General features: G+C 37.8%; 1 protein-coding gene across 6 annotated transcripts; it reads left to right on the top strand.

Annotated features, from left to right (window-relative positions):
* Positions 1-3,035: 3,035 nt before the first annotated feature.
* nbr1b (NBR1 autophagy cargo receptor b) lies at positions 3,036-21,355 on the top strand. 6 transcript variants are annotated; one of them, XM_087242756.1, is made up of 21 exons: positions 3,036-3,245; positions 4,217-4,279; positions 4,504-4,522; positions 4,658-4,680; positions 5,201-5,389; positions 5,724-5,801; positions 6,281-6,477; positions 6,609-6,734; positions 6,814-7,017; positions 8,594-8,753; positions 8,859-9,128; positions 10,506-10,634; positions 10,753-10,828; positions 10,924-11,034; positions 12,833-12,982; positions 13,471-13,668; positions 13,871-14,288; positions 16,416-16,498; positions 17,045-17,114; positions 17,199-17,295; positions 19,809-21,355. In XM_087242756.1, the coding sequence occupies exons 1-21, from the start codon at positions 3,144-3,146 to the stop codon at positions 19,980-19,982; spliced, it is 2,937 nt and encodes a 978-aa protein (XP_087098882.1). In that variant the 5' UTR covers positions 3,036-3,143; the 3' UTR covers positions 19,983-21,355. The 6 variants fall into 6 exon arrangements, with proteins under 6 accessions (XP_087098882.1, XP_087098883.1, XP_087098884.1 ...); NM_001386643.1 differs by having other exon boundaries at positions 3,059-3,245; positions 5,201-5,431; positions 19,809-20,887; XM_087242757.1 differs by lacking the exon at positions 4,504-4,522 and having other exon boundaries at positions 4,217-4,290; positions 5,201-5,431.
* Positions 21,356-21,728: the final 373 nt, after the last annotated feature.

The following is a 21,728-nucleotide window of genomic DNA, read 5'->3' on the forward strand; positions in this document are numbered from 1 at the left end:
CAAGCCCTGACAAGTGTCCTCAGTTTTGCACAGCAGAGTGTATGTGCACATTCTATACCTGAAATTCTATACCTGTCCTGATAAGATATTTCATAATGCATCACAATTGTTTATCATTTAAGTAGAAATATCTTGTGTAAACTCGACAATAAACTGTTGAATCATGCATACCAGTTAGTCAGAACATAAGAGCTGGACATATTATGTTAAAAAGTGCATTCCTTAGCTTTGTCCTGACATTCAATGCATCATCAAATACAGCTCAAAATAAATAGTGTAGTAAAATATTAGATCATCAAAAGCACCAAAAGGCAAGATTGCCCTCTGCTGGTCAGAAAATTTACAGCTGTTGAATTTACATAAAATACTATTTTTTGTTTTGTTTTCAGGAAAGCTGGACACAGAATTAAAATCACAGAAGATATACCATTTACAATTGAAAATTAAATCTTGTGTGTGTGTGTGTGTGTGTGTGTGTGTGTGTGTGTCTAATAAATGACTAATACTTCTGATTATATATTATATATGTATGCAATAAATGACTAATAATTTTGCATTAAAGAAAATCCTCTCTCGACTCTTTATTGAACACACATGGAATTTAGGTAAAGAATTCCAGCAGTTTGTAAACAAATAAAATATAGTTTTGTTTTTTAATTATTCACTATATTCATCTACACAAAGACAATAATCTATTTATTTACAGGGCTTAGTCAGGGGACTGTTAAGATCAGAATGTTTTTCATTATTAACTGAATAGTTGCCAATGCTTACCCTAAAATAGGCATTTTTTTTCTAATGTCTCAGACTTTTCACGATTGTTTTTATTCATCCGTCTACCTGTATAATTACGGAACCCCGGAAGGGACGTGGTGGAGGAGAAAAAAAATGGGTGGGTGAAAAAAAAATAATGGGTGAAAGAAAAAAAATGGGTGGGAGGAAAATATATATTTCTAAGTTTTTTGCGTTCCCTCGCAAATTGTTTTGCGTTCCCTCGCAAAGATGTTTTGCGTTATCTCGCAAAGATGTTTTGCGTTCCCTCGCAAAGATGTTTTGCGTTCCCTCGCAAATTGTTTTGCGTTCTCTCGCAAAGATGTTTTGCGTTCTCTCGCAAAGATGTTTTGTGTTCCCTCGCAAATTGTTTTGCGTTCTCTCGCAAAGATGTTTTGCGTTCCCTCGCAAAGATGTTTTGCGTTCCCTCGCAAATTGTTTTGCGTTCTCTCGCAAAGATGTTTTGCGTTCTCTCGCAAAGATGTTTTGTGTTCCCTCGCAAATTGTTTTGCGTTCTCTCGCAAAGATGTTTTGCGTTCCCTCGCAAAGATGTTTTGTGTTCCCTCGCAAATTGTTTTGCGTTCTCTCGCAAAGATGTTTTGCGTTCTCTCGCAAAGATGTTTTGCGTTCCCTCGCAAATTGTTTTGCGTTCTCTCGCAAAGATGTTTTGCGTTCTCTCGCAAAACTGTTTCTCCACAAACACTTCCTGTTCACTGCACTCACGTAAACCCTCCCGTTTTTGCTGAAATTCTCCCATATTTTACCATTCTATCCCACTTTCTTTACATTACTGTGCGCTGATTGTCGCCTTTCACTTTGCAACCTCTGAACCAGTGAATGCATGTTTAAGCGCTGACTGACAGACGCGCTCCATACAATAAACTGATCCCAGATCAGCGTCTGTACGCGCCATTAAGGGACACTTCTGTTATCAAACAAGTGCGCAGCAATGAATCTCATGTTTTGTTTAGTTTGATAACAGAGGTGTCTCTGTAAGAATGCACAGATCTATAATGAAAGCAGTCCATTATATTCAGTGTATTTGTCTGTTTAAACATACACCCGCTCCTCTGTAAATGGCGTGTACAGACGCTGATCTGGGATCAGTTTATTGTACGAAGCGCGTCTGTCAGTCATCGCTTATACATGCATTCACTGGTTCATAGGTAGCATACGCACAGTAATGTAAAGAAAGTGGGGTAGAAGGGTAAAATACGGGAGAATTTCGGAAAAAACGGGAGGATTTACGTGACTGCATTGAACAGGAAGTGTTTGTGGAGAAACAGTTTTGCGAGATAACGCAAAACATCTTTGCGAGGGAACGCAAAACATCTTTGCGAGATAACGCAAAACATTTTTGCGAGGGAACGCAAAACTTTGCGAGAGAACGCAAAAAACTTAGAAATATATATTTTCCTCCCACCCATTTTTTTCTTTCACCCATTATTTTTTTTTCACCCACCCATTTTTTTTCTCCCCCACTACGTCCCTTCCGGGGTTCCGTATATAATATATATATATATATATATATATATATATATATATATATATATATATATATATATATATATATATATATGTGTGTGTGTGTGTGTGTGTGTGTGTGTGTGTGTGTGTGTGTGTGTGTGTGTGTGTGTGTGTGTGTGTGTGATGTAATACACAATGTATTAAAACAGAGATGTTTAACATGAGGGAACTGGATAGATCACATAATTAACCTTTCACATAATATTCGTTCTGACGTGATACAAAAACAAACAAACAAACCAACCAATGAAACAACACAGAACCAGAATTATGTTACATGTGAGATGTACTCTGGTTTTAAATGCAAAAACACAAAGCCAAACATAATATAAATTAACATTAAGAACAGAAATGTTGATCAAAATTATTCTAAGCTGTTTTGCGAAATTAATTAGGAGGCATTCTATTCCCTGACGTAATAAGATTTTGCTATGCAACACAAATAAAAAAAATTACTATGCATAATTCACGTGATAGCTGTTGATATATATCTATTGTCTGGAACTTATTGTACTGTTTATATGGCTAAACAGAAGACAGGGCCTAAACTAAAATAAAATAATCAAATGGGTTTAATTATTTACATAAGCAATTCGCAAGCATATTAATATTTTGCAATAGCATTCACAAGTTCACCCTTTAATCAACCCATAAAATCGTCCTGCCCATGAGAACGTTTCCTTTTGAATGACGTCAGACATTTTCCTGTCAGCTGATGCGGTGGGCGTGTTTACGTCGCTGATGTAAACAGAAAGGACCATTTTGATCAGACAAATCTAGGAGGCACAGTAACTCATCAAAGCTTTTGTTTTCACCTATGCAACGCCTTAAATAGTACCCGCGCCATGGACTTTTACATTAACCTAAAGGTGACTTTTCGAGGGAATGCGAAGAGTTTCTTGCTGTCTGGCTCAGAGACGAAGAGTTGGGAGTCTATGGAGGCCATGGTAAGCAGAGGATGATGAGGTGATGTCAGTCTGATCACTCACCTTGATGCCGCAAAGGCTTTCACCTCGAAGTCATCCGATGTCTCTCTCAAGCGTTTAGAGCAGTTTTACTAGACATCTGTTGTAACATTAACTTCTCTTGTGAGTTTATTCGACGAGCGGCATGGTGTAAAAGCTTAATGATTAAGAGAGAAAGGGCCAGGCGACCATTTTGCCCAAAGCGCACGAATTAAGCAGCAGCCATATTTACATGTAAAAGTATTGTTTAATCCTTGCGTTGTATATCTTCTATTTAGATTAGACCATCATTTCAAAGGCGTTTTGTACTCTACGAGGAGAGGAAACATCTGTCATGTATGTGTGGATGCAGCACTAAGCTCATAGGCAATGTTGACTCAAAGACTGTGTTTCAAAACCAGCTAAGCTCCCTCAATAGCTAGCACAATGGGGCGTTAGATACCCAGAATGACATCTAGGTGCGTATCTCGCTAGGTTTTCGAAAGCAACATTAACTTCTAATGTCCGTTTCAAAGTAAAGTTTTTTGCTTGTTTGTTCTAAAACACTGTATGTTTGTGTTAGTTTATATTTGTAACGTTAGTAATGTAACTTACAGGTAGAGACTGGACTTTAGGGTAGGAGGGGCTAATATCACCATGATAAACCAGGCAACCAAGGGTTTACTGCAAGCCCACGTGTCAAATAAGAATGTTTACATCATTAAATAGTTATTAGATTTTAAATAACTCGATTAGCTTACTTGTGAAGTCCCATGACAAGCAGAACAAACGCTCGGCTGTAGAAAACAGGTGAGGTCAGTCCCTGACAAGAGGTGTCTTGTGTAACTGTCCTCGGTCACTATTTAAAATATTTGGCCACTGTCCAATTAGAATCAAGCATCATATTTAAATTTTAACCGGCTTAAACTCTTCTTCATACATCTGTGTTGACTTTTAATCTCTTCATTTATTAGGTGAAGAGGTCTTTTGGCCTGTGTAATTTACAACTAACATATTTCGATGAGGAAAACGAAGAGGTAAGCTTGAAGTGATTAATATTTCTGATGTTCTGTGCAGTTAAAAAGTTTTTAAAAGACATCTGATAGACATTGAATTATTATTATTATTATTATTATTATTATTATTATTATTATTATTATTATTATTATTATTATTATTATTCACTTAATTATTACTATAATTTGTTTATATTGTCATCATAATTTTATAATCATCATAATTTTGCATGTTACTGTTACAGGTATCAGTCAACAGTCAATGTAAGTAATATGTCCTAATATCTTTATGATTAGTAATATAGATGCATGAAACATGAATTCAGTGTACAGACAATGATATGTTTGTTTATTTGTACTATTAAATCTTTTACAATTATTATTTTTCTCTCTTTTTAGTGGAATATGAAGAAGCCCTAAAGGTAAAGTCACATAAGCTATTAAGATCAGCAGTCCTGAACCTGGTTTGCTCAGTAACCAGATGGGCCTCACATGGACCCTTTTCACAAAACTGTTAGCTTTTAACAGTCATCAGCATCTCAAATCCTTGAGCTTTCTTTATATTTTGATGAACATTTTATATGTATTTATGTATGTACTTTAGAATTTTTTCATTAAATTAAAAAACTAATTACCATTTGTGTGAGTACATGCTCAGGACAGTAAATTTAATGTTGTTCTCTCTTCTGGCTGCCATTATCAGTATCACACAATTTTGTTTTCTTGATAACACAATCATGGAGTTTTTCTTTTATTATTTCAGCGAATAGGATTGTAAAAAAATATTTGTTGTACTCTCCCATTCACTGCTCTCTAAGTTTACCCAACTAAGATGACTTGCGCTACTGAGAAACCCCAAAATGTGAAAAGAGTTCATTGCTTACCAATTGTTTCAGACATTGTAACACTTTGATTTATTTATTTATTTTTCTGGAATTATAGAGTGCTGCCAGACAGGGGAACAGACTACAAATGAATGTGTATGAGACAAGGGGCAGTAGAGCCACAGTGCCAGGACCGGGCCCACCACCAGGGTCAGGGGTGGGCATAGCCCAGGTGAAACCTGGTACTGTTGGAGAACCCAAGAAGGGATTCAGGCCTCCTCAGCACTGCCCAACTTTGGCACAAGTGGTGAGTCGCAAAGTTCAGGCCGCAGTCCAAGAGGAAGGATTGGTAAGATTTTATAACCCAATGATTTTGCACAATCACAGATGTAGCAACTACTATTCACAATCGTTTAATCAAATTTTAGTTTATAGTTAATTTTGTGCAATATTATATTAAAAACTATTCTAATTTAAAGGATTAATTTTTAAAATGGATTAAATTAAAGAATGTAACTGAAATCTGATTTAAATTTGGTTGTTGATTGCATGAAACATGATATATATTTGTTAAAGACATGCAGAGGTTAGTTACTGGCATGTTCCATATTCAACTTTTACACTCTGCCTTTGTTTTAAAGGTAATTGTAAATGAACTTAAAGGTGGGAAGGCAGAGGACAAGACACCCCCAGCTTGGTTCACGTCATACATGGAAAAGGTATGAGAAAAAATTGCATGAATGACGTGCTGTTGATTGTAATGTGAAAAATGAATTAATGCAGATTTTCATTCTGCATTTGTAATTTTCATCTCATATATATATTTTATTTTATTAAAACTAAGAAATTTCATCATCACTGTCATCATTTATTCACTTATTCTCTTGTTCCAAATCCATTTGGCTTTTTTTTTCCTGTTTCGAGATGAAATTTTAAATTATTTTTGCTAACCAGTAGCCATCGACTTTGTGTAATATATATATATTTTTACAACTATGAAAGATAATGACTACCACTCTCAACATTCTAATATATTAATAAATACAATTTGTTAATGTGTGTTTTTCTTTTTGGCTGAAGTATCCCTCTAAGAACTGACAAATATTGCCGTGTACCATACTTAGAGATGGAGACAAAGAATAAATATTCTCTCTTTTTTTTTCTTTTGCTCTCGTAACAACCTAAATGACTGCCACAGTTTAAGGACCAGGTGGTTCGAGAGGCAGTAGAGAAGATTTGTAGGGAGTTCTCTGGACAGTGCTGTATCCATAAGCCAGTAGGAGCAGAGGCTCAGGTCCCGGAGGTCACCTCATCCACTCTTCCTGGGGCCCCAAGTTCAGCTCCAGCCTGCAGCAGCTGTCGGGGCCAGACCGCAGGCGGCGGATACCAATGCAGGTGAGACAGATATGATGTCTTAAGGTGAAATATTTGCTTCTGTGTCATTGATTTAATGGAAAACATACATTATGACTCATGTTGTTGTTTTCCTTCTTACGTTTCATTGTGTTTGCTTTCTTTCTACACAGTGTGTGTACATCCTGCACTCTCTGTGAGCCTTGCAGCTTCTCACATGATCCAAGCCACAACCTTGTGAGAGCCAGAACTCCTCTGTCTATTCCTGAACACGGCTCGCCAGCACCAGACCACAGCAGGTGGGCATTTCTCCTCTGCTGTTAGGACGTCTTAGTGTGGAAGTTTAGAATAGCAAAGTTTTTTGCTCTCTTTCTGCAGGTTCTACAGAAGAGGTGACCGGAGCTTTCGTAAGGCTGAGAAGCAGCGTCTCAAAGCGGAGAAACGTCAGCTGAAGGCTGAGGTAAAGGAGATCAGAAAGCAGCTGAGGATGGAGAGGCGAGGCCTACAGTGGAGCACTGCTGGAGAAGGAAACTCTTCACCTGTCCTGCTGCAGCCACGAGCCACACAGGCAAACAGTCCTGAGTAAGAGCTCTATTATTAAGATAGTCATGTTTATATGAAAACTTTAAATCAATAAGCAATCAATAAATATTTCAAAATAATTATGCAACCCCAAAAAAAAACATACACGTAGCCCAGATTTACATGCCTACAGAGCACTCATAAAAAGATGGACCGCAACATTAAACCTTTCCCTATCTATCCCCTGTGAGTAATCTAAAAATATTTAAACTTGGGCAAATACAGCAGCATGGATGGGCCATGTGTCAGAATGTTAACAAACTGATAAAAGACGAAGTGCAGCATTTTCCAATTCTCGTATAACTCTCCTGACAAAAATGCTTGCTACACACAAACAACTTTGCTGTATCAGTAGCTTATGGCCAACCGACCGCCTGCAGCTACAGTCTAGCCCTGGCAGCATCGCGCAAAATTTATGCAACAAACCCAAACTCGTACACCACAGAAAAAAACACATGCAACCCTTCATGAATGCCTAGCAACTGCACAGCCACTGTCTCAGGGCTTGGCATGTATATTATTGGAAAGCATCATGGGCTGTCATGAATCAATTAAAGAAGCAGGGTCTTCTCATAATATCAGAAAACCCAGTCAGTGAATAATGATACACAGACACGTCATCACTCCACTACCATCCAGCCCCAATAAAGATTTTAAACCCAGAAGATAAAATAAGCAGACAAAAGCTCAAAATGATCCTATTTTCACACAATTAAAGCTAACAGGTGCTTATATTGTCTTAACTGATGCTCAACTCTCCTAAATCTCAAAAAAGTAATCAAGAGTTTCATAAACCTTTAAAAATAGTATTGTCTCTTCTACTTTCTTATTACTGTATTATGACTGGATGAGCCATGTTAAATGTTATCAATCTTGCTGATATTGTAAAGTTTTATTTAAGCATGTGTTGGGTCATTTTTGGGAATGGATTGATTCTTTAAGTCTGCTTGGACACATTAAATTGATAAAGTGACAAAGGCATTAACAATGTAACAAAATCTATTTCAAATAAATTCTGTTCTTTTGAAATCTGTGCTTGGCAAAAAACAAAACAAAACTGAGTATAATGGTTTCCACACTGTATTTAGGACTGATGATAACAACCAAAGGCCATAGTTCATACAATAATGGAGTGAAAATCTATCATATGCATGTGATTTTAAGGCCTGTGACCGTGTAAGCATTCAGCACATGAAGTTGTCTGTTTGTAACTCGATTCAGGCTGTATTTATTGAATTATTTATGCAGTAAAGACTTTACAGTTTTATTTTACATTTGATTATTCGATTTCACCTCTGTCTTCCCAATAATAATCTAGAATAATCGGCACAATCTTTCATAATAATGTCAATCAGTCTAAATGAACGAACTCTTTACAAATCGAGCTAATCGAGTGTTACTTTAAGTCAAAGTAGATTAAAAGATAACCACTTGCAGACTTTCAACAGAAGCCCACAATCACTTCATAATGTGCTAGTCTCACAAAGAACCCCCCTACTGTAATTCTGTAAATTACGGAAGTGTTTAAAATGCAGAGAGTGATAAAAATAAGCAATTTTAACCTTTTTGGTTGCAGTCGTCCTAAACGTCCATGTCCACTAGCTGTGCCAGCCATGACAGCTCTGCTGCTGGATGAAAACCTGCCTGACGGGTCACGTCTGCGTCCTGGGACCAAGTTTATCAAATACTGGAAAATGAAGAACAGTGGCAGAGTTTGCTGGGACTCAGAGACCAAGGTACACTCTTCAACACACATATATACACACATACACACGCACGCGCACACACAAACACACACAATAACAAACCTGCAAAACTGATTTTCTTTTTTTTTACTTCAGTTGAAGTTCATGTGGGGGAACCTGGCAGTGGGCTCTGGAGAAAGATGGCGGGAGGTGCCAGTGCCCACACTACAGCCAGGTCAGGTGGGTGTGGTCAGTGTGGCTCTTTGTGCTCCGACGATAGAGGGCACTTACACGTCCCATTGGCGCCTAGCTCACAGAGGGGAGCAGTTTGGACCACGTGTTTGGTGCAGCATCGTTGTGGATCCACATGCACCTACAGCCATCTGTGCAGACGGGCTGCTGGTGTCTCCCTGTGTCACCCCACAGGTAAGACAACAACCCAGAGACACCCTCATGCTGAAATCCTTTTCATATGTGCAGCTCCCATAGAATCATGTACGGTAAAATGGGCTTCACTTAAGTGAAAACTTAGCTTAATTTTTTTTTATGAATGTAACAAAAGAAGCGCAAAAATTATAATAAAACCACTAAAATAAAAACAAGAAAAACTTGATGTCAGTTTGATTTTTAATTACATTTTTTTTTTAATTTGGGTTGAGTTTGATTTAAAGGGATATTTAAAGGGAAGTATTTATTAACCCTTATGTACTTCCAAATGTTTATGATTATCTTTTTTTAGACAAGAGAAGATAATTTAAAGAATGCTAAAAACCACAAGCCACCCACTGTTCTCAACACATGTGGCCCGCAGATTAATACATTTTTTTACTGGTAGATTAATCCTAAATTTGTAATGATCACAGAGGGATCACATTCTGCGTCATTTAAATCACATTTATGAAAGCATTTAGGCTTTCCTGTAAAATATAAAGATGACTAAAGAAGTTGTGGTAGGTTATGCAGGATATGGTGGGTTTCATAAAAGTTGTCACTGTAAGCTGCACGATTGACCAATTAAAGGTCTTGATCTCAACACCCACACAACATAAATTATGAATGATGGTGATTTGCATGTGTTTATTAATCCTTGGAATAGCTGAATTCAAATCAGAAAACACAAAAATCAAAAAATAGATTAAGTCTTTACTTATGTGATCTGAACTATGAGATTTGTGGTTCGTTACACCACTAGTAACCATTAACATCCATAGTTGGAAAGAAATATATTTTATTGGAAGTAAATCGCTACTGATTTACCCTTAGCCCAACCTTCTCCAGAATAGATTTTCAATAGAAGAAAGCAGAGTAAACAATGACCGTCTTTTGTGTGAACTCTCCTTTTAATGTTGTTTGATGTGGTGTATTGTACCACAATCTACATCTTGGAACCTTTACAGACCGTCTGCATTCAACAAGACATAATAGGCTTCAGCAGCATACTTAATTTTTGACAGGAATGAAAACAAACTGCAAGAGATAGAAGAATAATGTGTACTGTTGTTTAACAAAATATTGATTGTTCAATACAAAGAAATGTCTTACAGTTGAGAAAAACCGTTATAAACGAACATAAGTTTCAAAAGTTGAGTTGTACAAATCTTGATGTTTAAACTAGAAATCTTAATTAAAAAAAAAAAAGAAATATTTAAGTAGATAAAAGGGGAATAAACTAAAAGTAAGTAAAAGTAAATAATAATATTATATAAATTAAATATTCAGTACTATACCCTGTCACATTACTCTTTTGATATTGATTTATTTATAAGTAAAGAGGTTCTGTTGACTCTAACAACTTCTTTTCAGGAGAAGTCTTCCCGCACTCTTGAGAGGGAGGAGAAATGTCGGGCCTCAGGGGACCAGTTACTTCTGTCCGTAAACCAAGACTGCGATCAGGAATTCTACATTCCATCTGTGGACTTACTCACAGCTCAGGTATGACCTGTAAGACTCACAAAACCCATCATGTTTGACCTGTTTCTCATTCTTTCACCACGTTTCATGGTAAAACTCCATTGTCAAATCCAGACACTCCCTTTTGCCCTTTACTTAGGACTTACTGTCTTTCGAACTGCTGGACATCAACATTGTGCAAGAGCTGGAGAGCGTGCCCAACAATACTCCTGCGGGTAACTCGTAAACTTGAATAAATCTCAGTGTTGATTGTATGTATTTCAATCTTTTCTGATTTTGTCCCGCCATTTTTCTCTCTGTAAACGTATAGACACTACTCCATGCATCTCACCTCTGCCCCATGATGGACCACTTCAGGAAAAACCAACACTGGGACTCATCCAAGAGGAAACTGAAGCCCAAGGTGTCAGCAACATCCACGGTAAAAATCAACACCATATTCTTTGTGAATTGTGTATTACTGTTTGTAAATGCATACAGAGGTATTTAAGGGGTCATGTGATGAGATATCATGTTTTTCTTTGAGCTTGAAGTGTTCAACAAGCTGTTTATGAATATATAACAGGCTCTGAAGGGTCACTGTCATGCAGAGTTTAGCTCCAACCCTAAACAAACACACCTGTCTATAACGTTCTAGTGATCTTGAAGACAATGACTAGCTTTTTGTTTTAGGTGTGTTTGAGTGTTGAAACAAAACTTTGCAGGACAGTGGCCCTCCAGGGCCGAAGTTACCCACCTTTGATATGTATAAGGTCTGTAAATTAGATCACGCCTAAGTGCCTGAGCCGAATTCTGAACAAATAGATTTTAATTGACACCTTTATTAAAGCTTGAACCTGTTTATACCCTGACATTATTTAGATGTGCAGATACACACAGCTTTTGTCAAGAATGAGTCATTTATACATGTTTTAGCATCATTTGTTGATGACTGACTTAGGCAATAGGCCACTTATAAGTTGGAACAAAGGATTAAAATAACTCCTTTGTAATATATCAGCAATCTAAATAAACCACTGGCTCATTAATCTCATTATGCTCATGGTCAATTTTTCCACACCTCAGAATTTGCATTAGTTGAAGGTGCAATCAGAACATAATATCCAGAGGCAGGCCTCAATTTCCCCTCTTTATCTTTCATTTGTGCATTACACACTAATCGGAATACATTGCATGACTGTTTTTTACTCCACAAGCCGAGTGCAGGCCCCAGCCTGAGGAGAGATATTCTTTATAAAAGTTCAGAATTGTTCATGCCAACATAAATTACTATATACTATTTACTAAATACTTTTTTTAGCCACAGCCATATCACCCTGCAGCCCAAGACCGGTTACTCACTAAAGCTAAGCAGGGCTGAGCCTGGTTAGTACCTGGATGGGAGACCACTAGGGAACACCAGGTTGCTGTTGGAAGTGGTGTTAGTGAGGCCAGCAGGGGGCGCTCAACCTGAGGTCTATGTGAGTCCTAAAGCCCCAGTAAAAGTGAAGGGGACACTACACTGTCACAATGCTGCACACTGGTGGAGGTGTGGAGAGACCCCCCTCATGATTGTGAAGCGCTTTGGGTGTATGGCCACACACAATAAATGCGCTATATAAATACACATAAAATTACAAAATACACATTAAATTTTTTAAGCATGCACCTCAGAATTTGTATTAGTTGATGGTCCAATCAAAATGTAATAGTGAGGCAAGCCTCTGTTTTGCCTCCTCAGCTTTTATTTTTGCATCTTTCTCACACGGATCGTAATGCATCACATGACTCTTTATTTACCCCACAAGCCGAGTGCAAGCCACAGCCTGGGAATAGACATTATTGAGGTTAAGACTTGTCCACTTCATAAAATGACTTTTTTAAAGCACGCACCTGCAAATCTTTATAAATCTGTAATGTTCTTGGGTCACACTGGCAAATTTGATCGATCAGCTTGGTCATCTGCGTTTTTATCCTCAAACAGATAGGGAAGTAAGGGCATACCACTTTCGTTGTGTATTTGAAGTATTTAGCCAATCACACTGCACTTGATGGCTGGCTAATCAGAGCATTGACCCTTATAAAATTTGTCACATTTTAGAAACGTAAACAAATTGCTCTAAATAATACACTGAATACATGCTTTGAATAAAACAAACATATAAAATATTGCTCTTAGGCAACGTCATATGACTTTTTTCAATTTAACATTTCTGCACTTTCTTATGTCGTACTTCCAGATCAGGGTACAGAGTTGGAGGGAGTCCCAGCACAAGAGAAGGGAGAGGAGAACAGCATTGGGCCTCAGTTTGTCAGTCCATCTGTTATCCGCTCACTCACCCTTGAAGTGGCAGAGCGTGGGGCACTTTGTGGAAGATACCCAGCTAAAGGTTTGTGAAAGGAATTTTTGTCTGGAAACTGCTGTGATTCTTGTAATAAATGCAAACCAGTCAATTTCAGTGGCTCTCTGTGTAGTCAGACTATCATGATAGGAGACGGTTAGAACTTTGTACAACCAATAATTTATAAGTACTGTATTATTGGTATGTTTACATTGGTGTTCCCTTATTTATTTGAGCCATTTTGATTACCTGTGTAAGTCTCTTTGAAAGATTTGGCAGCCATCAGTGTAATATTTTATATATATATTTTTTATTTTATTTATATACAGTTATATTCAAATATATGCAAATGTTATCTAAATCTTGCATTGATGAGCATTAGCCTAATTCTTTTCATTTTCTTTCAAAAACCTATACATCGCTGATGCCAAACAATTGAATAGTACTGTACATTGGTAACAGGGTTATATCAAAGTAAGGATTTCTTGTCTTTTCATTTGTTATTATTCTAAAAATGTCACTTTTTCCATTTTAAGTGGTGCGCCCTGCACCCCAGGGTTCGATGTCACTGTGCGAGAGACAATCAAAGAGCGTTTCAGAAACAGGACTAATATCTGCTCCAGCTCCACTGAAAGTAGAGGCACCTCTACTGTCTGACCCCACCTCACCACAGACAGAGACAACAGAGATCACTGTGCCCCTGCTAACACTTCCAGCACATCTTATCAGCACAGGTAACAGTGCATGAGAATGTTAATAATAATGATTCCCTACATTTTTATAGCGCATTTCTAGACACTCAAAGCGCTTTACACATTGGGGGGAATCACCTCATCCACCATCAGTTGCTTTCTGACTATTGTACATTCAGACTCGCTATATGTTATCTTCAGGAATTTGTAGTTACCTTCACAACATGATTTGTCTTGTATTCAGACGATGGTCACGAGTCTGACATCGAGCAGATCCTGCTGGAGCCTGCAGGTGGAGATGCGGTAGAGGAAGGGGAGGAGGAAGTGGATAAGAAAGAGCAGCTGAAGGACCCCGAAGCACCCAAAGAAGTCCGCAGCAGAACTTCATCAGCATCTTCAGAAGACTACATCATCATCCTGCCTGACTGCTTCGACACCAGTCGTCCGCTTGGAGAGTCCATGTACAGCTCAGCCCTGTCGCAGCCTGGAGATGAGCCTACTGAGGGGGAAAAACTGGAATCGGTGGAGACCCCAGAGCTCCAGAACCCTGCTGCTGCTGCTAGTGTGGATGCTAACGACATGCTCTGTGCCTCCCAGACTCTGGATGCTGTGCCGCTTACGCCTGTGATTGTAGTGGCACCCCGACCCTCAGTCAGATCCTGGTGAGTTTACTCTGGGGACACGTGTCCGCAGAGGTCTTAAAAAGTATTAAAAGTTGTCGGCGCAATAGCTTAGTGCAGGGGTCGGCAGCCCAAAATGTTGAAAGAGCCATATTGGACCAAAAAAAAACAAAAAACAAATATATCTGGAGCCGCAAAAAATGTAAAGCCTTATATAAGCCTTATAATGAAGGAAACGCATGCTGTATGTATCTATAGTAGCTATATTAGCCTACTAAAAATAAAAATTGACTAAGTAAAAATTACTAAGTTGGCTACAAATACATAATGAGCCTTCATGATTAAATAACCACTGAAATCAGGTGGTTGGTGTTTGTTTTGTTGTCATTTAAACACTGCAGCACAGCCTCTGGTCTTTCAGTGGTATTAAATTGATCATTTCTTCTTGCGGCCCATCAGAGTTCAAATACCTGCATAAAAGCGCATTGAATATCGGTCACATCACAGGCAATTGAGTATGCTGGCACTGAATTAATGTCCTTGGTTTGCTGATCGGTGATGTTACCTGCCATTTTAATAGCCCTTTCCTTCACTGTCTTAGCGGAGAGAGGTATATCTTTAATTTTTTGTATTATCTTGGTTTTGTTTTTGAAGTCTGCAAATAGGTGTTCTAATATGTTGATGAATGACTCCTTCATGTAGTTACCATCTGTTAATGGTTTTCCATGCTTTATTATCTCCCGGCTTGTTTACAACAGCCACCTGCCTGGCATCCCACCCTGCTGATAGAAACCTGTGTCGCAGGCTATGACGCAAATCTTCGTTGACAGAAATGTTAAAATTAAATATTAATTCTACATACTTTTACAGCATTTGAAAACGTTAAAAATTTTTGTCCTCCTATAGAAATCATATTAAAACAAAAATATATCCTAACCTTCCCCATCTTTTTGAACACTTTTGAAAAAGCTCCAGGGAGCCACAAGGGTATCGCTAAAGAGCCGCGGGTTGCTGACCCCTGGCTTAGTGGTTAGCGCGTCGACATATGGTGCAGTAGCATGTCGGGGCGTCCCGAGATCGAATCCCGGCTCAAGGACATTTCCCTACCCTACCCCCTATCTCTCTCTCTCCAACTTCGCTTCCTGTCTTAATACTGTCCTATCTAATAAAGGCAAAAAAAGGCCAAAAACAAATCTTTAAAAAAAAAAGTATTAAAAATTGATAGATCACTTATGAGAAAATTAAGGCCCTTAAAAGGTATTAAAAAGTCTTAGTTGCGTTTTCACAAGGTCTTAAGTTTTGTTCAAGCATTGTTTAAAGTGTTTGACTCCAAAAAAGCATACATATATTTTCCTCCTAATAATAACAACAGCGTGCTCAATCCATGCGATTAGTTCGGGCTGGGGCACGTCTGGCAAAGCTCCTCTGTCTGGGTGATTTCATGTAATTTGTGACAAACGAGGGAAGGTGATGTGACGCTCTCCACATGTAGAGAAACTCTAGAGCGAAACAGACTGGAAAATGGAAAAATGTAAGTTTGCATACTCCTGGTTGAAGAAAGACGAGTTTAAACTGTGGCTAAAGCCTGTCGCTGAAAACAACCACATTATTTATTTCTTCAATCTTTGTTTCTTCCAGTTTCTTTGTTTTTTCCTACTGTTTATTAAGTTAAATGTTTGATACCGATTATTACTTGAAGTAGTGTTGAGGTCTTAAAATATTCTGAGAAGGTCTTTAAAATTTTTCTAAAAAGGTCTTGAAATTACCTTTAGGATTCCTGCATATTTCCTGTAAAGGGAGTGTTCAACCAAAAATGTTAATTCTGTCGCCATTTACTCAGCCTTTACTTGTTCCAAAACCTGTTTGAGTTTCTTTTGAAGACTAAAGATATTTTGCAAAAAAAAGGTGAAAATCTTTAACCAATTGATTCCTATAATATTTATTTTTCCTACTATGAAAGTCAATAGTTGCAGGTTTTCAGCTTTCTTCAAAATATCTTCCTTTTAAGATGGTATACCTTGAAAAAGTCCTATCGCCCCATGTCTACTCACATTATCCTGCCACTGAACTCTATATGCACACCTTCTTTCACTTATTCATTTCTATATAGCTTGTTTGATGTAACTGATGTTACATGAACCTTTATTGAAATGAAATCTGTTAATCCAGTGCAGAGACACAAGAGCAGATGGATGATGGAGCAAAGGAGCAGGAGGGCAGTGACCCGACAGAAGCAGGAGATAAAGAGAAAGGTGACTGGGGGCTAATTCACAGCCAGCATAGGCTATACTGTTATAATGGTGCATTATCCAGCTTTTTTCACATGTGACTTCTGCATTTATAATTTTGGGCTGCATTTCTAATTTAGCAGACTTTCATTCAACAGAACAGAAATGAATCACTTTAAACAACAAGACTGTGCTACAAATAATACATAAGCATATTCAAAACTGAGTGAGAGGTACTTTCGGCTTTGTGCTTTTATTTTTGTCTGTAGAGAAAATAACGTTAAACTTGGTATTTTAAGGTGATATTAGTATCACAAGGCAAGCAAATCTGTGGCCAAAGCACTTCCATTTTCACTCTGTCTGTTTGTGCTCAGTACAGTAATGTTCAAAATGTCCGCAATAGTACTGCTACAGAAGGACTTGCCATGAGTTAATTCATGGCCTGCTGTTTCTTTTTTTATATTGGATGAACTGTGAGAAGAAAAAAGCTGGATAAATGACCAGTATTATGAATGACCATCCACTGAGAACTATATTTAAAATCTGTTTTCCTTATATATAAATATATAGATTCTGAACCAAATCAGCCTGACTCCGAGAACACTTTAGCATCAGCCAAGTCTGAAACAGAAGAGCTCAGGTGAGTTTCACAGCACACAACAACAAGACCATAGAAACTAACTAGGGTAGTCATTGCATTGTGTGCCATTCGCATGTTTTGCAGGGCAAACAGCATCACAGGTGGATTAGTGAAGGGTGCCCTGTCTGTGGCAGCATCTGCCTATAAAGCTCTTTTCACTGGACAGACTGGCTCTGAAAAGGTGAGTTTATAGTGCCTTTCCTATGTGATAGAAGACTTTATTTAACTTGGAACAACATCTAATGAATGATACAATATGCTGAAAAAATTTCAGTTCCATCCTATATGTAGAAAACTAAGAATATGATCCTATTATATCTTTTAATTATATATTTTAAAAATAAGATAAAGCCTTGCAGGACTAATTTTGAACAAATTATGGTCCTGTTTAAATCTGTATTTCAGTGATAATATAACAATCGGTCAGCTGAGACACATTGCCACATTAAGTGGCATTAAAATACATGTGTGTTGTGTCTTGTGACTGGATTTTGTTAAGACACTTTCCTCTTTCTCTTCCTCTTAGCGGCAAAACGCTTGCCCAGATAGTCACGCAGTGTGAAAACATCTGTGATATGACTACTTGGAAAAACATGCAGTCTGAATGCGCTATTAGCTGTAATCATGCCAACCACCAGGCCTTGGGTTAACGAAAAGGTTTCTGTCACTGTCTTGTGGCGGAATGTCTATCATCACTTTCTTTGGTCTGCTCAGACAACCTGATGGCGGCCGATGCACTGAATCCGATGCTCCGAAGTTATTAATATTTTAAAATAGGCACTATATACTTATAAATAAACTGCATAGTTACAATATAAACAACTACATTCTCGCCTAAAAAAGCCTCGAAAGTACATTATGTTGTCCAACAGCAGCAATATTTGTCAAACTGTAGAGTGTCCTCTGCTTGTCGCTGTATGTGGGCGGAGTAATACACAAGTGTGAAGGGTTCTGTTTGCAGAATTTCGCACACGGCTATCAGCCAATCAGAATCAAAAACCAGACAGTTGAATAAATATACTGTTGTACTATTAATACAAACTGTTGTATAAATGTAAACATATAGAAAAACAATATTCACATTTTTACAAAGCCAGTGTCATGAATATGTAGGTTAAAAATAAAGATGAAGACTTACAAACTTAAAATGCTAAATTCCCAAGAGTCTTAAGATGGGTCCCTATGTGTTTTCAGCTTGTTTCTGTGAAGTTTCAAGATGTAGTTGTTTCATTTGAATGACATACAGCAACTCATTCACTCTTCTCTGATAACAGGGAGCCTTTGGAAATGTCCAATTATGTAAGATCATCTTTTTATGCCGAGTTCAGACTGCATGATTTTAGTCCTGATTTTGACATGCCAACAGGATTTGAGAAATCGCAGACAAATGTCTGAAATCACAGGCAAATCGGTATTTGCTCATGCGAGTAACAATCGCACAGTGTGAACTATCAAAGACGCAATCTGAGAGAATCGCAGATGAGTCGCTGATGCCCATGAGATATTTGGCGTACTAAATATCTGGTGCTGGCGATTCAAATCATGCCGTGTGAAATGAGTTTTGACTGAAAATAACATCGGCGATCACCAACAGCCAATGAGAGAGCAGCATCCACTAGTACGCTGCAGGCCAGCGAGAGGTTGTGGGAGAAGTTAAAAGCACTCATTTTCAGTTTATTTGAACTCAAGAAATGGAGGAAAAACTAGTGGAAATTTGTCTGTTTGACATGTCATGTGAGCAATACCACAACCGGGTCAAAAAAAAGAAAAAAGTTGAGGAGAAATTGCTAATTCCCTTTAAACCTAGGTGAGCAAATATGTATATTTTCTACCCCCCTAAAGGCTTCTTTCTCATTATGTAGTTAATAACAAAAGATATACTACGTGTTTTTTTTTTTTGTGAGATGTAGTTTGGACAAAGTTGTCGGCAATTCTCCCTATTATAAAGTCATGCAGTGTGAAATCCCCTTCCCCTGTCGCAGATCAAACTTGCAGTGTAAACAAAGCAGCGACGAACAACTAGCCCAGATAGTCACGCAGTGTGAAAACATCTGTGACACGACTACTTGGAAAAACATGCAGTCTGAATGCGCCATTAGCTGTAATCATGCCAAGCATTAGGCCTTGGGTTAACAGAAAGGTCCATTATATTAAAATATCCAAAAATAGCCAAATTGTAGTCAGGTTGGATATTGGTTCCATAGGCACTGGAAAACAATTAAAAAATGTTGGACCAAAACTCATAAATAACAGGACAATGTGCAGTATTTTCACGCAGACAATACTAAGAAACACCCACTTTAAATACATGAATGTTGCAGTTGACCAAAAAACTGACGTATGGATTGTTGGACAACTTCTAGACACAGCTAAAAATCGTAAAGTATTGAGAGATATAAAGTCACAGTGACAAAAAAAAAATGCTCTTACCACCTAAACATCAAAAAATTTCCTGGAAAATTTCTGGAAGATTCTGACAGTAAAAGTCTACACTATGAAGTATAAACCTGTAATTTTGGGAACTAAAAGAAACCTGAATAGCAAAATAAAGTTACAGCTGCTTTTTTTTAAACGAGGAACAAGTCTCCAAACACTGAAATGCAAAATAATCTTGTTAAATTCATACACTCCACATAGCGTATTAAAAAATGCAAGACATGTGTCACCTAGTCATTTTTTGTTCCGTCTCTGTAGCTCCCAGAGGATGCAGCTTCTCAAGACGCCATGATGGCGGTGCTGGTGGAGATGGGCTTCGGTGATCGAGCTCTAAACCAACGTCTACTGCAGAAACACAACCGCAACCTGCTGGACGTGGTAAACGAACTGGTGCAGATGACCGACAACGACTGGTACACGACACGCTACTGAGACGCTGGCCAATCATTTTGTTTCTCTTATATCGGTTTGATTTTGTTGCCTCTTTCTCTGTGCAATCAGCAGCCCATTCCATCATCCAGTCTCTTTCGTTCCATTTGGGTTGTAAAGATAGTTTGTGTGACTCTGTCTGCTCCAATGTGTAACGGATAATCGTTAGAGAAGCAGTTCATCACCATAATAACCGTGCTTGTTCAAGTATGTTGTTAGTGGGCATTAATGTTTGATCATGGGAAGCTTATAAACACTAATAGGTAACTCTTATTCCCAGACTCTCCAAGAGATATGCTTTGAAGCAACGGTGTACTTCACCACAAATCATTCGAATGATAAAGCTCTGCAATGTGACTGGATGTTTTTACACTTTATAGGGTTTTCCAGGTTAAGAACTGTTTTTTTTTTTGGAAAAGTGCAATAGATTTGGCTTTTGTGTGAACTTTAATCGTCAGCCGAGACCAAATAGAGGAAAAACTTTGAGGCTTCTTGAGTTTAAAGTCTTCACTTTTGTCATCATATGAGATGACATTTAATTATTCCTTGCTGGAGAAGTCAATATTGAGTTTAGTGTATGAATGTGTTTTGTTTTCAGTCATTTTGAGCTGTTATTGCTTATAATACATGCGAGAATAATTATATTAAAGACCACTGATTCTATTCTAAAAGGTCCACAAAATAGGGCACACTCTGCACTTTGTGAATGGATTGCCATGCAAACATGTGAAAAACATCATGGCTAAGAGTGGCAATGCATTCAAGTAGATAAATGGATGGCGTTTTAATTTATGCTTTAAATAGTTAAAGACCGCAGAGGCAATCATGGCGTATTTAATTCCAATTTTAACTAGAGACACATCATAGTGAGACAAAATACAGCCTACTGTTCATTCAAAAAAAAAAAAGAAATCACGCAAAAGATATATATATATTTTGATAAATGATAGCTCTTGTATTTAGTGATGAGGAATGTATCTCTGCGCATTTATTCTTCAATGGGAGATTTTAAAACTACCTACTGTCTAGAGTGTGGAGGGCATTCCCTTACAATCATTTAGCGTCTCCTTGGTTTGCTTTAGTCGATGAAGCTCACGCAAGTGGTTCGTCCATGGGTTTAACTGAATAATCAGCTACTTTTACTTCCAGAGCTAGGGTTTAATTACGTTTAACACATTCCTTTAAAAAAGCTGTAGCTGGTATTGGTGCTTGCAGCGATCATTTAAGGTTCTGGGTGGAATTGTATGTATGGATTTTAAGCATAATCAGTGGAGACAGACGCACCTCACTCTGTGTTTGATGCCTGAATGGAGTATTCATATCGTCTCTGCATCTATGTACACATCTGTCTGTAATAAATATCCTTATAAGTCTGACCTTTGCCTTCTGTATTTGTTATCAGTTCACTACAAGATGGATATAGTAAATGCGCTGGCTGAATCCTTTGGAAAAAACTCGTCAATAGAAAACTGCCTTCCTGAATTTCAGCTAATATGAGCACAGGAATGTAAAGAACTAAATTTTAGTTCTGATAACAAGGAAGTATACAACCAACCTTTTAAGATGGAAGAATTAATGAACTCCTTAAAATGTTCACATGATACAGCTATTGATCCAGATAAAATTCATTACCAGTTCTTAAAGCACTTACCACATAGTTCTCTATGTCTTTTATTGGATAGTTTTAACCTTGTCTGGTCTTCTGGTAAAATACCAGCTTCCTGGAAAGAAGCAACAGTAATACCTATA

This window comes from Danio rerio, chromosome 3 (genome assembly GCF_052040795.2).
Source record: "Danio rerio strain M-AB ecotype USA chromosome 3, GRCz13ab, whole genome shotgun sequence".
NCBI lineage: Eukaryota > Metazoa > Chordata > Actinopteri > Cypriniformes > Danionidae > Danio > Danio rerio.